Source organism: Vulpes lagopus, chromosome 4 (assembly GCF_018345385.1).
Source record: "Vulpes lagopus strain Blue_001 chromosome 4, ASM1834538v1, whole genome shotgun sequence".
NCBI classification, from domain to species: Eukaryota; Metazoa; Chordata; class Mammalia; order Carnivora; family Canidae; genus Vulpes; species Vulpes lagopus.
The window spans coordinates 33,443,852-33,456,990 of record NC_054827.1 but is presented as its reverse complement, the minus strand read 5'-3'; the positions used below and the strand labels follow the sequence as shown (position 1 = coordinate 33,456,990).

Sequence of the window (13,139 nt, the reverse complement as noted above, 5' to 3'; positions counted from 1 at the left end):
TTCCAGTTTTTGAATGGATGCTTGTATTGCGATGTATTTCCCCCTCAGGACTGCTTTTGCTGCATCCCAAAGATTTTGAATGGTTGTATCTTCATTCTCATTAGTTTCCAAGAATCTTTTAAATTCTTCCTTAATTTCCTGTTTGACCCTTTCATCTTTTAGCAGGATGGTCCTTAACCTCCACGTGTTTGAAGTCCTTACAAACTTCTTGTTGTGATTTAGTTCTAATTTCAAGGCATTATCGTCTGAGAACACACAGGGGATGATCCCAATCTTTTGATATCGGTTCAGACCCGATTTGTGACCCAGTATGTGGTCTATTCTGGAGAAAGCTCCATGTGCACTTGAGAAGAATGTGTATTCAGTTGAGTTTGGATGTAAAGTTCTGTAGATATCTGTGAAATCCATCTGGTCCACTGTATCATATAAAGCTCTCGTTTCTTTGGAGATGTTGTGTTTAGAAGACCTATCAAGTGTAGAAAGTGCTAGATTGAAGTCACCAATATAAGTGTTTTATTTTCTAAGTATGTCTTAACTTTGGTTATTAATTGATATATTTGGCAGCTCCCACATTCGGGGCATATACATTGATGATTGTTAAGTCCTCTTGTTGGATAGATCCTTTAAGTATGATATAGTGTCCCTCTTCATCTCTCACTACAGTCTTCGGGGTAAATTTTAATCTATCTGATATAAGGATGGCTACCCCTACTTTCTTTTGAGGACCATTTGAATGGTAAATGGTTCTCCAACCTTTTATTTTCAGGCTGTAGGTGTCCTTCTGTCTAAAATGAGTCTCTTGTAGACAGCAAATAGATGGGTCCTACTTTTTTATCCAGTCTGAAACCCTGTGCCTTTTGATGGGATCATTAAGCCCGTTCACATTCAGAGTTACTATTGAAAGATAGGAGTTTAGAGTCATCATGATATCTATTCAGTCCTTGTTTTTGTGGATTGTTCCACTGGACTTCTTCTTAAAGGAGTCCCCCTTAAAATTTCTTGCAGAGCTGGTTTGGAGGTCACATATTCTTTCAGTTCCTGCCTGTCTTGGAAGATCTTTATCTCTCCTTCCATTCTAAATGAGAGCCTTGCTGGATAAAGTATTCTTGGTTGCATGTTTTTCTCATTTAGGACCCTGAATATATCCTGCCAGCCCTTTCTAGCCCACCAGGTCTCTGTGGAGAGGTCTGCTGTTACCCTAATATTCCTCCCCATAAAAGTCAGGTATTTCTTGTCTTTTGCTGCTTTAAGGATCTTCCCTTTATTTTTGGAATTTGCAAGCTTAACTATCAAATGTCGAGGTGTTGAATGGTTTTTATTGATTTTAGGGGGGGATCTCTCTATTTCCTGGATCTAAATGCCTGTTTCCCTTCCCAGATTAGGAAAGTTTTCAGCTATGATTTGGTCAAATACATATTCTGGACCCCTGTCCCTTTCTGCGCCCTCGGGAATCCTAATTAAATGTAGGTTTTTCTTCCCCAGGCTGTCATTTTTTTCCCTTAATCTATCCTCATGGTCTTTTGTTTGTCTCTTTTTTCCTCAGTTCCTCTCTTTGCCATCAACTTTTCTTCTATGTCACTTGTTCTTCCACCTCGTTAACCCTTGTCGTTAGGACTTCTAGTTTGGATTGCAACTCATTCAATTGATTTTTAATTTCTGCCTGATTAGATCTAAATTCTGCAGTCATGAAGTCTCTTGAGTCCTTTATGCTTTTTTCTAGAGCCACCAGTAGCTTTATAATAGTGCCTCTGAATTGGCTTTCTGACATTGAATTGTAATCCAAATTTTTAACTCTGTGGGAGGAGGATTGTTTCTGATTCTTTCTTTTGAGGTGAGGTTTTCCTTCTAGTCATTTTGCTCAGTGCAGAGTGGCCAAAAACAAGTTGTATTGGGAAAAGGAAAAAAAGAGAGGAGAGAAAGGAAAGAAAAGAGAAAAAGCAAAAAGAAAAAAAGCAAAAAAAAAAAAGAGAGAGAGAGAGAGAGAATAAAAAGAAAGAAAGAAAAAAAGCGTGGGGGAAGCAACAGAAATCAAAAAGCAAAAAAAAAAAAAAAAAAAAAAAAAAAAAAAAAAAAAATCCCGGGAGAGTATCTTCTGTTTCTGTATACTTTAAGTCCCTTGACTTCCCCTGGAACTTGTCCGTCTAGCTGGTCTTCTGGGGGAGAGGCCTGTTGTGCTGATTTTCAGGTGTTAGCACTTGGGGGAGCTGCTTTGCCCCCTGCCTGGTGCAGGGCTCAGTGGGAGTTGTTTACCCCGTGAGACCCCAGGAGGAACAACCGCAGTGGCGGGGCCAGCTCTGGAGCCCTAGATTCAGCCCCCACAGTAACTCCGGGGCTCTCTGTCTGCAGGGCCTGGATGCTCCGGGGCGGGGCCGCTGATCTGCTCAGCTCGGGACAGGAGCTCCTTGCTGTCCTGGGCCCTCCCGGCCTCTGCCTATCCAGGGGGGAGGCCGGATCCTGGGCTGTGTCCCGGCGCCCTGTGCTCCCGGGCCTTCGCTCCTGGATTCGAGCTCCCGGCTGGGCAGCCCCCTCCGAGCTGCTCCCAGGTCCAGCCATGCTGCAGCCCTTCAGGGAGCTCGGCGCACTCTCCCCGGGGCGCAAGCGTCTGTTAGTGTCCCAGGAGCCTGAGGGCATCCCCGTCTTTCTGGGATCCTGCCCGAGCTCCTTGCGAGCGCCTTTCCACCCGGGAAGGTTGGTGCAGCTCCTGCTTCTCCGGGACGGGGCTTTCCTGTCCTGGGGACACCCGCCCCAGTCTTAGGCGGCTCCTCGCGGGGCCCCTCCCCCTTGGATGCCTTTTGTTTCTTTATTTCTTTTTTCCCCGTCTTCCTACCTTGAAAGAAGCGCCAACTCTTCTCACTGTAGCGTTCCAGCTGGTCTCTCTTTAAATCTCAGGCCGAATTCGTAGATTTTCAGGATGATTTGAAGGTTATCTAGGTAATTTGGTGGGGACAGGTGACTTGGGGACCCTATTCTTCAGCCATCTTGCCCCTCCCTTCTTTTAGGGTTTTCTCTGTATAGTATCACACCATATGCAAATAGTCAAAAATTTTACTTCTTCCCTACCATTTTGGATGCCCTTTTGAAAATATATTTAAATGTATTTAAATTCAATTTGCCCACATATAATACCTAGTGTTCATCCCATCAAGTGCCCTTCTTAGTGCCTGTCAACCCAGTCATCCCATCCCACCACCTTCGTCCCCTTCTGCAACTCTTTTGTTTGATTCCCAGAGTTAGAGGAGTCTCTCATGGTTTGTCTTCCCTCTAATTTTTCCCCACTCTGTTTCCCTCCTTTCCCTTACAGTCCCTTTCACTATTTCTGATATTCCCCATATGAGGGAAACAATATTATGATTGTCTTTCTCCAATTGACTTATTTCACTCAGCATAATATCCTCCAGTTCCATCCATGCCAAAGCAAATGGTAGGTATTTGTCCTTTCTGATAGTTGAGTAATATTCCATTGCATGTATATACCACATCTTCTTTATCTATTCATCTGTTGAAGGATATCGTGGCTCCTTCCATGGTTTGGCAATCGTGGACATTGCTGCTATAAAACATTGGGGCACAGGTGTCCTGTTGTTTCATGACATCTGTATCTTTGGGGTAAATATGCAGGAGTGCAATTGCTAGGTCATAGGGTAGCTCCATTTTTAACTTCTTGAGGAACCTCCATACTGTTTTCTAGAGTGGCTGTACCAGCTTGCATTCCCACAACAGTGCAAGAGGGTTCCCCTTTCTCCACATTCCTGCCAACATTTGTTGTTTCCTGTCTTGTTAATTTTCGCCATTCTCACTGGTGTGAGGTGGCATCTCATTGTGGTTTTGGTTTGCATTTCCCTGATGGCAAGTGATGTGGAGCATTTTTTCATGTGCCAATGGCCATGTGTAGGTCTTCTTTGGAGAAATGTCTGTTCATGTCTTCTGCCAATTTCATGACTAGATTGTCTGTTTCTTGGGTGTTGAGTTTGATACATTCTTTACAGATCTTGGATACTAGCCTTTTATCTGATATGTCATTTGTGAATATCTTCTCCCATTCTGTAGGTTGTATTTTAATTTTGTTGACTGGCTGTTTCCTTCGCTGTGCAGAGAAGCTTTTTATCTTGATGAAGTCCCAATAGTTCATTTTTGCTCTTGTTTCCCTTGCCTTCATAGATGTGTGTTGCAAGAAGTTTCTGTGGCCAAGTTCTTAAGAGGTTGTTGCCTGTGTTCTCCTCTAGGATTTTGACGGATTCTTGTCTCACATAATTTAGATCTTTCATTCATTTTGAGTTTATCTTTGTGTATAGTATAAGAGAATGGTACAGTTTCATTCTTCTCCATGTGGCTGTCCAATTTTCCTAATACCATTTATTGAAGAGACTGTCCTTTTTCCAGTGGATACTCTTACCTGCTTTGTCAAAGATGAGTTGGCCATAGAGTTGAGGGTTAATTTCTGAATTTTCTATTCTGTTCCATGACCTATGTGTCTGTTTTTGTGTAGGTACCATACTGTATTGATGATCAGAGTTTTGTAATACAGCTTGAAGTCAGGCATTGTGATGCCCCCAGCTTTGGTTTTCTATTTCAACATTCCTCTGGCTATTTGGGGTCTTTTCTGATTTCATACAAATCTTAAGATTATTTGTTCATTTTGTACCCCTTTTATTCCTTTGTCTTGTCTGACTGCTATGGTTAGGACTTCCAGTGCTATGTCAAAAGAAGTTGTGAGAAAGGAGATTCTTTTCTTGTTCCTGACCATAGGGGAAAAGCTGTTTTTGCCCATTAGGGATGATATTATATTGGGACGATATATTAGGGACAATATTATATTTGCTGTGGGTTTTTCATAAGTAGACTTTATTATACTGAGTCATGTTCCTCTAAACCTACTTTGTGGAGGGTTTTTATCATGAATGGATGCTGTCAAATATTTTTTATGCATCTATTGAGGTAATCGTATGGTGTTTGTCCTTTCTTTTATTGATGTGCTGTATCATTTGATTTATTTACAAATTGAACCATCCTTGCAACCCAGGAACAAATTCCAGTTGATCATAGTGAATGATTTTTTTAATATATAGTTTGAATTGGTTTGCTAACATTTTGTTGAGGATTTTTGCACCTATGTTCATCAGGGATATTAGCCTATAGGGGGTTTGTGTTGTTTGTTTGTTTGTTTGTTTTGTAGTGTCTTTATCTGGTTTTGGAATCAGGGTAATTCTGCCTCATAGAATAAATCTGGGGGCACCTGAGTGGTTCAGTGGTTGAGCATCTGCCTTTGGCTCAGGTCATGATCCCAGAGTTATGGCATCAAGTCCTGCATCAGACTCCCTGTGGGGAGCCTGTTTCTCCCTCTGCCTATGTCTCTGCCTCTCTGTGTCTCTCATGAATAAATAAATAAAACCTATTAAAAAAAAAGAATAAATTTGGAAGGTTTCCTTCCATTTTTTTTGTAAAATTTGGAGAAGTATAGGTATTAAACTTTCTTTAAATGTTTGGTAGAATTCACCTGTAAAGCCATCTGTTCTTGGGCTTTTGCTTTTGGGAGTTTTTCAACTAGTTATTCAATTTCATTGCTGGTAATCAGTTTGTTCAAATTTTCTATTTCTTCCTGGTTCTGTCTTGGTAGGTTACAATGTGTCTAGGAATTCATTCATTTATTCTAGGTTGTCCAGTTTGTTGGCATATAATTTTTCATAACATTCTCTTATAATCCTTTGTATTCTGTGGTATCAGGAAGTCATTCACACACAAGAAAGGAATAACTTAGCACCGAAAAATCATAAAGCAAAATTTGTAGGAAATACAAAAAAAATTGCACAATATTAAAATAACAATTCATTATGACTTTGAGTCTAGACAAGATAACACAGACCTATTTCTGCATGCGTTTCCTAAGCACAATTATAAAACATTATAAAATTATAAATGGCTGAGAGATAAACAGAAGTACTCAGAGGTGGTAAGAAAAAGGGTGAGCCGATTTGAGATCCAAACTGGAAAAATAGCACAGCAGTGGAGTATCTTGTGCTCCTCCCCATTTCCCCTCTGTTCCAACACAACAGAAGTATATTTTTTTATCAGTACAATGCTGCCCTGATATTACACAGCCATAAAAAAAGGATGAGATCTTGCCATTTGTGTAACATGGATGGAATTAGAAGGTATTATTCTAAGTGAAAGAAGTCAGATTGAGAAAGACAAAAACCATATGATTTCATTCATATGTGGAATCTGAAAAACATACAAATAAATAAAAAGCAGAATCAGATCTATAAATACAGAGAACAAAGTGATGATTGACAAGGGAAGGAGGAGGAGGAGCAAAATGTGTGAAAGAGAGTGAGAGTTATAGAATGAATAAGTCATAGAATAAAAGGTACAACATAGGGAATATAGTCAGTGGTGTTGTAAACACTTATAGTAAACACAGTATAATATATAGAGAAGTTGAATCCCTAAGTTGTTCACATGAAATCAGTGTAACATTGTGTGTCAACTATATCAAATATAAAGATTTTAATGATTTACAATCACTCAAAAGAAAATGAAAAACATACGTATATATTTAAGTCATGCACAGAATTGGTTTTGTGAAGAACATAAAATGATGGAAGTAATCAAAGAAATTTATTAAATGGAGAAATACACCAGGTTCATGAGTTGGAAGTTTCAACATAACAGAGATATCAATTCTCTATAAATTGATCTATCAAAATCCCAGCAAGGCTGTAAGCAAAAACAAGCTTATTCTAAATGTATATGGGCAAGCACAAGCCATAGAATAGCTAAAATAATCTTGACAAAAGAATAAAATGAAAAGCATCACTTCACCCAATATTGAGGCTTCTTATATAGCTAAAGTAATCAACAGTGTGATATTGGTGGAGGAACATAAAACCAACAAACTAGAGCATAAAACCCCAAAAATATACTCACATATTATGATTAATGGAATTTGAACAAATGTGCAAAGCTATATAATGAAGTAAGTACAGTCTTTTCCACAAATAGTACTACAGCAATTGTACATCTGTGGTGGCTAATTTTATATTTCAAGTTGGATAGGCTATGATGCATAGTTGTTTGGTCAAACTCTAGATTTTGATGTGAAGGTATTTTTTAGATGTGATTAACATTTAAATCAGTGGACTTTGATAAAGCAAATTGCTCTCCATAATGTGGGTTGACCATCCAATCAGTTGCAGGCCTTAAGAGCAAAGACCTGGACACTTGACGGGATGAGGACTGGGTGTTTTTCTGTATGTTGGTAAATTGAACACCAATAAAAATTAATTAAAAAATAAAAAATAATAATAAAATAAAGCAGAGATGGAAAAAAAAAGAGCAAAGACCGAGCTTTTCCCAAAAAAGAAAGAATTATTCTCCTGACTGCAACATAGAAACTAGCCTAAGTTTCCATACTGCTGCTCTGCAGAATTCAGATTCAAGACTGAAACATCAACTCTTCTCTGAATTTCCAGACTGCTAGATTTTGAACTTGCCAACCCCCACTGTTAAATGAACTAATTCCTTGAAATAAACCACTCATTCTGTCCCTGTAAAAATACACACACATAAACACAAATACACACACACACACACACACACACACACTATTGTTTCTGTTTCTCTGTAGAACCCTACTACAGTATCCATAGACATAAAATCTTGACCTAAGTCTCACAGCTTATTCAAAAATTTACTCAAAATAAATGATGTTTAGAAAAACACATGGCACAGGGTACATGAGTGGCTGAGTAAGTTAAGCATCTGCCTTTTGCTCAGGTCATGATCATAGGGTCCTGGGATCTAGCCCTGTGTTGGGCTCCCTGCTCAGCAGGGAGTCTGCTTCTCCCTCTGCCTCTCCCCCTGCTTGTGTGCACTTTCTCTCTCTCTCTCTCTCTCTGACAAATAAATAAAATCTTTTTTTAAAAAAGAAAAACACATGGCAGAAAATTTGGGCTATCTAGGACTAGGCAAAGAGCTCTTTGAGTTGACTTTAAAATGCTTACTCTGTGAAAGCCCATGTGAAGAGGATGAAACTTAAACTACAGATTAAAAGAAAATATTTACAAACCACTTAACTGACAAAAAAATTAGTATCCAGTGTAAAATATCAAAACTTGACAATAAAAAAAATACAACTAGAAAATCCAAAAAGAACTTTAGGAGACATTTTACTGACAAAAAAATATAAATGGCACATAAACACACAAAAAGATATACATCATTAACTATTAAGGAAATGAAAATGAAAATTACAATGAGATATCACTATCCACCTATTAGAATGGCTAAAATAAAAAACTGATAACACCAAATGCTGGTGAAGATGCAGAGAAACTGGATCTTTTATACATTGCTGATGGGGATTTTTTTTTTTAATTTTAACATTGTTTTAATCAAGTAATGTAGCTGTTTGAAACAGGAAATTTTAAGACCATCAGATAGATCAAAGTGAAGGATTAATTTATTAGGATAGCCTCTATGGATAAAACTTCTATTCCGTGGATTTGAATTCCATTGGAAGTTTGGCACCAGACTGAATACTAGTCTAAGCCAAAATTTTCTCTTTAGTGTTTAGAAGCCCCAAATAGGTTTTCCTTCAGGTTAAAAGAAAAAAACCTCCCAAACTAACAGAACCTCATTAGCTTAACATTATGTTGAATGCAACTTGGCTTGGTCATCCCTATCTCCCATAGAATTTTAGATGAAAGCAAATTGGCCTATGGCAAAGAATCTGCAACCTAAGTGAGATGTAAATTTACAAAAATTTCATCTCTTTGGTGTGACAAAACACATTCCCTCCAGATTGGTGCTAGCAATGTATAAAAGTTGTACAGCCACTCTGGAAAATAGATTTGCAATTCCTTATGAAATTAAATATATATTGGCCACATGGTTCAGCAACTGCATTCCAGGGAAATGAAAACATGTCCACACAAAAACTTACACACAAATTTCAATAGCAACTTATTTGTAGTAGCTGAAAACTGAAAACTACCCAAATACTTTTTTAAAGATTATTTATTTCAGAGAGAGAGAGAGAGAGAGAGAGAGAAAGTACATCTGCAAGTCGGAGGTGGGGTAGAGGGAGTGGGGAAGAGAATCCTCTAAGCAGAACAAAATCAAGAGTTGGGAAGTTAACCAATTGAACCACCCAGGAGCTCCCCAAATACTCTTTATGGTTAAGAATGAATGGTTAGGCAAACTGTGGTATAACTATACAATGGAATATTATTCTGCACTAAATATGAACAAATTATGACACATGCAGCCTTCTTGATAGATCCCAAGGATATTATGCTGGGTGACAAAACTAATCTCTACAGGTTACTACATGATTCTATTATTATAACACTTTCCAAATGATGGAATTATAAAGATGGAGACCTGATTAGAACATGGGATCAGGTATACAGGGGAAAGATATGACTGCAAAGTGAAGCCATGACAGAGTTCCATTTTGGTGATGGAACGGTTCTCTGTATATTGATTGTGATAATGGTCCCATGAATATACACGTTATAGAATTGCACAGAACTACACATACACATAAACACATTCATGTGAAAAGAGATGAGATTTAAATAAGGTTTCAATCAATTTCCTATTTTTTATATTGCATAGGTTAAAGATATTAAGACAATCTGGGTGTAGGATAGACAGGACCTCTCTAACCTACTTTCCATTAAAGTATAATTATTTCAAAATTAAAAGTTTAATTAAAGAAAAAAAGATCACCAATAACTATGGCTAATTCTGGGTAAGTAGATTCCTTCTTTATATTTTTCTCCATTTCAAAAGGTATTCAAAGATATATTACCTTTAAAATTTATATTTCTATTAACTTTGTAATGTTAAGACAATGGAAAAAATGTTACAAACACCAAAAAATACTGGAAATAAGTGTTCTGAAATGTAAAGAGAACTTATTTCTAGGTGATAGTACTATAAATGATTTTTTCCTCTTATTATTCCTTTTCTGTATTTTCAAGTCATTTTTGATGTATATAAGTTATTTAATAGAAAAATCGTGTTAATTTTAATCAATCAAGTAAAGTTCAGCCAGAAAACATAAAAGAATAAGGAGTCACTGGAACTAATGTAAATTAATTCCCATGAAATGTGTTAAGCAAAAAGAAGTGCAAAAGTATTTATAGAACTTGTTTAAAAAAGGAGATATAAAAAAATGTACATATCTGCACCATTATGCAAAAATAAAAGATAAGATAACTAAAACTAAATAAAAACTAAGAGAATAGAAACTAATAAAAACTAATTGTTTCTCTATTGAGAGTAGAGGAGAGTAATGAAAATGGTAGAAAATTTACAGGGATGGGAATGGAGTAGAAGGATAAAAAAATGATAATTCTTTGAGTATAACCATATACAATTTTAAATCTTTTTTTTTTAATTTCTAAATTCTCTAAAAGATTTTGAGAGAGAGAGAGCACATGTGCACAAGAGCAGAGTAGAGGGCCCAGAGGAGCAAAGCGGGGAGAGACTCATGCTGAGAACAGAGCTAGTCACCAGGCTCCATCTCACAACTCTGATATCACAACTTGAGCTGAAATCAAGAGTTGGGTGCTTAACCAACTGAGTGGCCCAAGTGCCCATATAGTTTTGAATCTCAAAAATCATTTTATATTTCACATATCAAAAACTAAACTAAAATAAAGTGAACAAGGACAAGGGGAAATCCCAAAAGTTTACTGTTTTTCAAATGAACAATCTAAACATGTCAAGGAGGAAAAATGAATTAACCCAAATAATTCTTAAATAAAATATTTTTACATACACTTCAGAATAAAGGCAAAAATAATTTCACAGTGGAATGAGTCAGCAATTCTGAGATGGTTTAATGTGCATTCCAGATGCATCCAAGGATGGAATTTACATATATCACTGTCAAAGAAAGTGCCAAAGTATATCACTATCAAAGAAAACAATCACAGATATGAAAAGGTAAGCTAGAATGAACCCTATATTGTGCATTCAATTGAAAAGTATAATTTTGACTTCATGTTTTTTAACGTAGATATATAGATATAGAAATATATATAAAATATGAGTACGATTATATACATATATACATAAATACATATATTCATGTATATGTATCTATATATTTTCATATGCATGAATAGTATGTAGATATAAAAATTTCCTAGTTCTGTCTGCTGATGGGGCCAGAAAAAGTGACACTCCAATAGCAAAAAGCAAAATTAATACCTAGATCTTGGTTTCTAAATACCATTTCCCAATCAAATGAACCCGGGCTCCTTGGAGAAAGGCTGATTTTAAGAACTGGGGCAGGAAACATACTATATGAATGTAGAACATCTTGTGATTCTGGAAAGTAAGCAAGCACTCAGAAGGAAAAAAAAATCACAATGTTACAAGTTTGTCAAAGACATGAGTTGATTGAAATCACAATGTTACAAGTTTGTCAAAGACATGAGTTGATTGACCAAATATAGAAAAACTTGAACGATGAAATCAATAAAGTAGTATTGGATTATAACCCAGACCATGAGTTAAAAATAAATGTTACAAATAAATGACTGAATACATAAATGTAGAACAAACTAACCTTCAGTGCAGAGGAATTCAAAATAATTTGTGTAGCTACTGAGCCTCCAAGAAGGTGTAACAAACTTCCTACTCCTTAAATATGGGCTATGCACAGTAACTTCTTTCAAGGAAGTAGAATATAAAGATGGAACTAAAGAGTAACTTTACAGCAAGAAATCTGACAAATATTACCTCAGGCAAGTGATCAAGGTTAATATCAACACTTGACAATGATATGACGAAAGATACTTTACCTCTGGGGTTTCCTTCCAAGAACACATAAACGTAGCCTGCTCATGAGAGAAACATCAGACAAATCTTAATTTGGGGGACATTCTACAGAATATCTTACTAGTTCTCCTCAAAACTCACAAGGCCATCAAAAAAGAAATTATGAGAAACTGTCACTGTCAAGAGAAGCTTTAAGATACATAATAAATGTAATATGGCCTTTTTGGTGGAATCTTGGAAAAGACATTAGGTAAAATAAATCTGAATGAAGTATGGAATTTATTTAATATAATGTATGATTAGTTCATTGATTATAACAAATGCACCATATCATTGTTAGATGTTAATAACTGGGAAAATTGGATGAGTTGCTTATGGGGAAAGATGGATAAATGGGCAAGAGTAATGGTATGCTCTAAAACTGGGCATGGTGATGGTTGCACAATTCCATATATTAACCAAATGCAATGAATTGTACAGATTATGGGTGATTTTTATGGTAAACAATATTTCAATAAGGCTATTTAAAAATGAATTGCTTGGTATATTGCCAAAATGAGTATACTATAAATTTTTTTTAAACACTGGAAATTTTGTAGTTCTAATTACCATAGCAGGACCACACACAGTGCCATCTTGTACAAATGTATCATCTCTATCCTCAGGTGTTTCATATGTTGTCCGTGTATTTTTAATGGCCTTTTCTTTGCTTCGATATGTAGATACACACATTTCCTCTCGGACATGTGAGTAAATCACAGACAAATTTACACGTGATACTAATGCCTTGTGTGGCCACGCACAGACTAATTTTCCACATAGAAGATTACTAGAAGCATAAGGAAGGAAAAAAATCATCGTATTATTTACTGAAATAACATAGATTGCTGATGTACCTAAGTTTTTAAAAAAAGTGTTTTACTAACAACTAATTTTACTAAATTAACTTACTAACTTAACTCCAGTTTTCAACAATTTTCTCTCAGAAAACATTTTTGAGCATACTGATTTATGTATGATGTGACATTTTTTGTTTTGTGAGGCTATGTGCCAAGGGAAAAATTAAATTTGAAATCTGACAGCCTGGTCTGTCTTATATTAGTTTCTGAAATTTGAGCTAGTCTTCAATTATTTCTAGTAAATTATAACTAGTCTTCAATTATTTCATTAGTAAAATAGAATAAATAATTATTACTACAAACATCATTGTTGTAAAATTATAAGCACTGAACACATATCATTTGTAGCCAATGGGTACAGTTCAGATCATGAAAAAAATAAATCTGTGATAAATTGTCATATATTCTAGGACCTTAGCAACATTTAACCTACATCCCAAACAA

General features: G+C 36.3%; 1 protein-coding gene across 1 annotated transcript in view; it reads right to left on the bottom strand.

The window, feature by feature from the left end:
• LOC121488699 (disintegrin and metalloproteinase domain-containing protein 5-like) overlaps positions 1 to 13,139 on the bottom strand; it is a 142,664-nt gene that overhangs the window by 30,600 nt on the left and 98,925 nt on the right. The window contains exon 16 of the mRNA XM_041751040.1: positions 12,406 to 12,625. Within this exon, the coding sequence (XP_041606974.1) occupies positions 12,406 to 12,625 (220 nt within the window). The remainder of the gene's footprint in view (positions 1 to 12,405; positions 12,626 to 13,139) is intronic.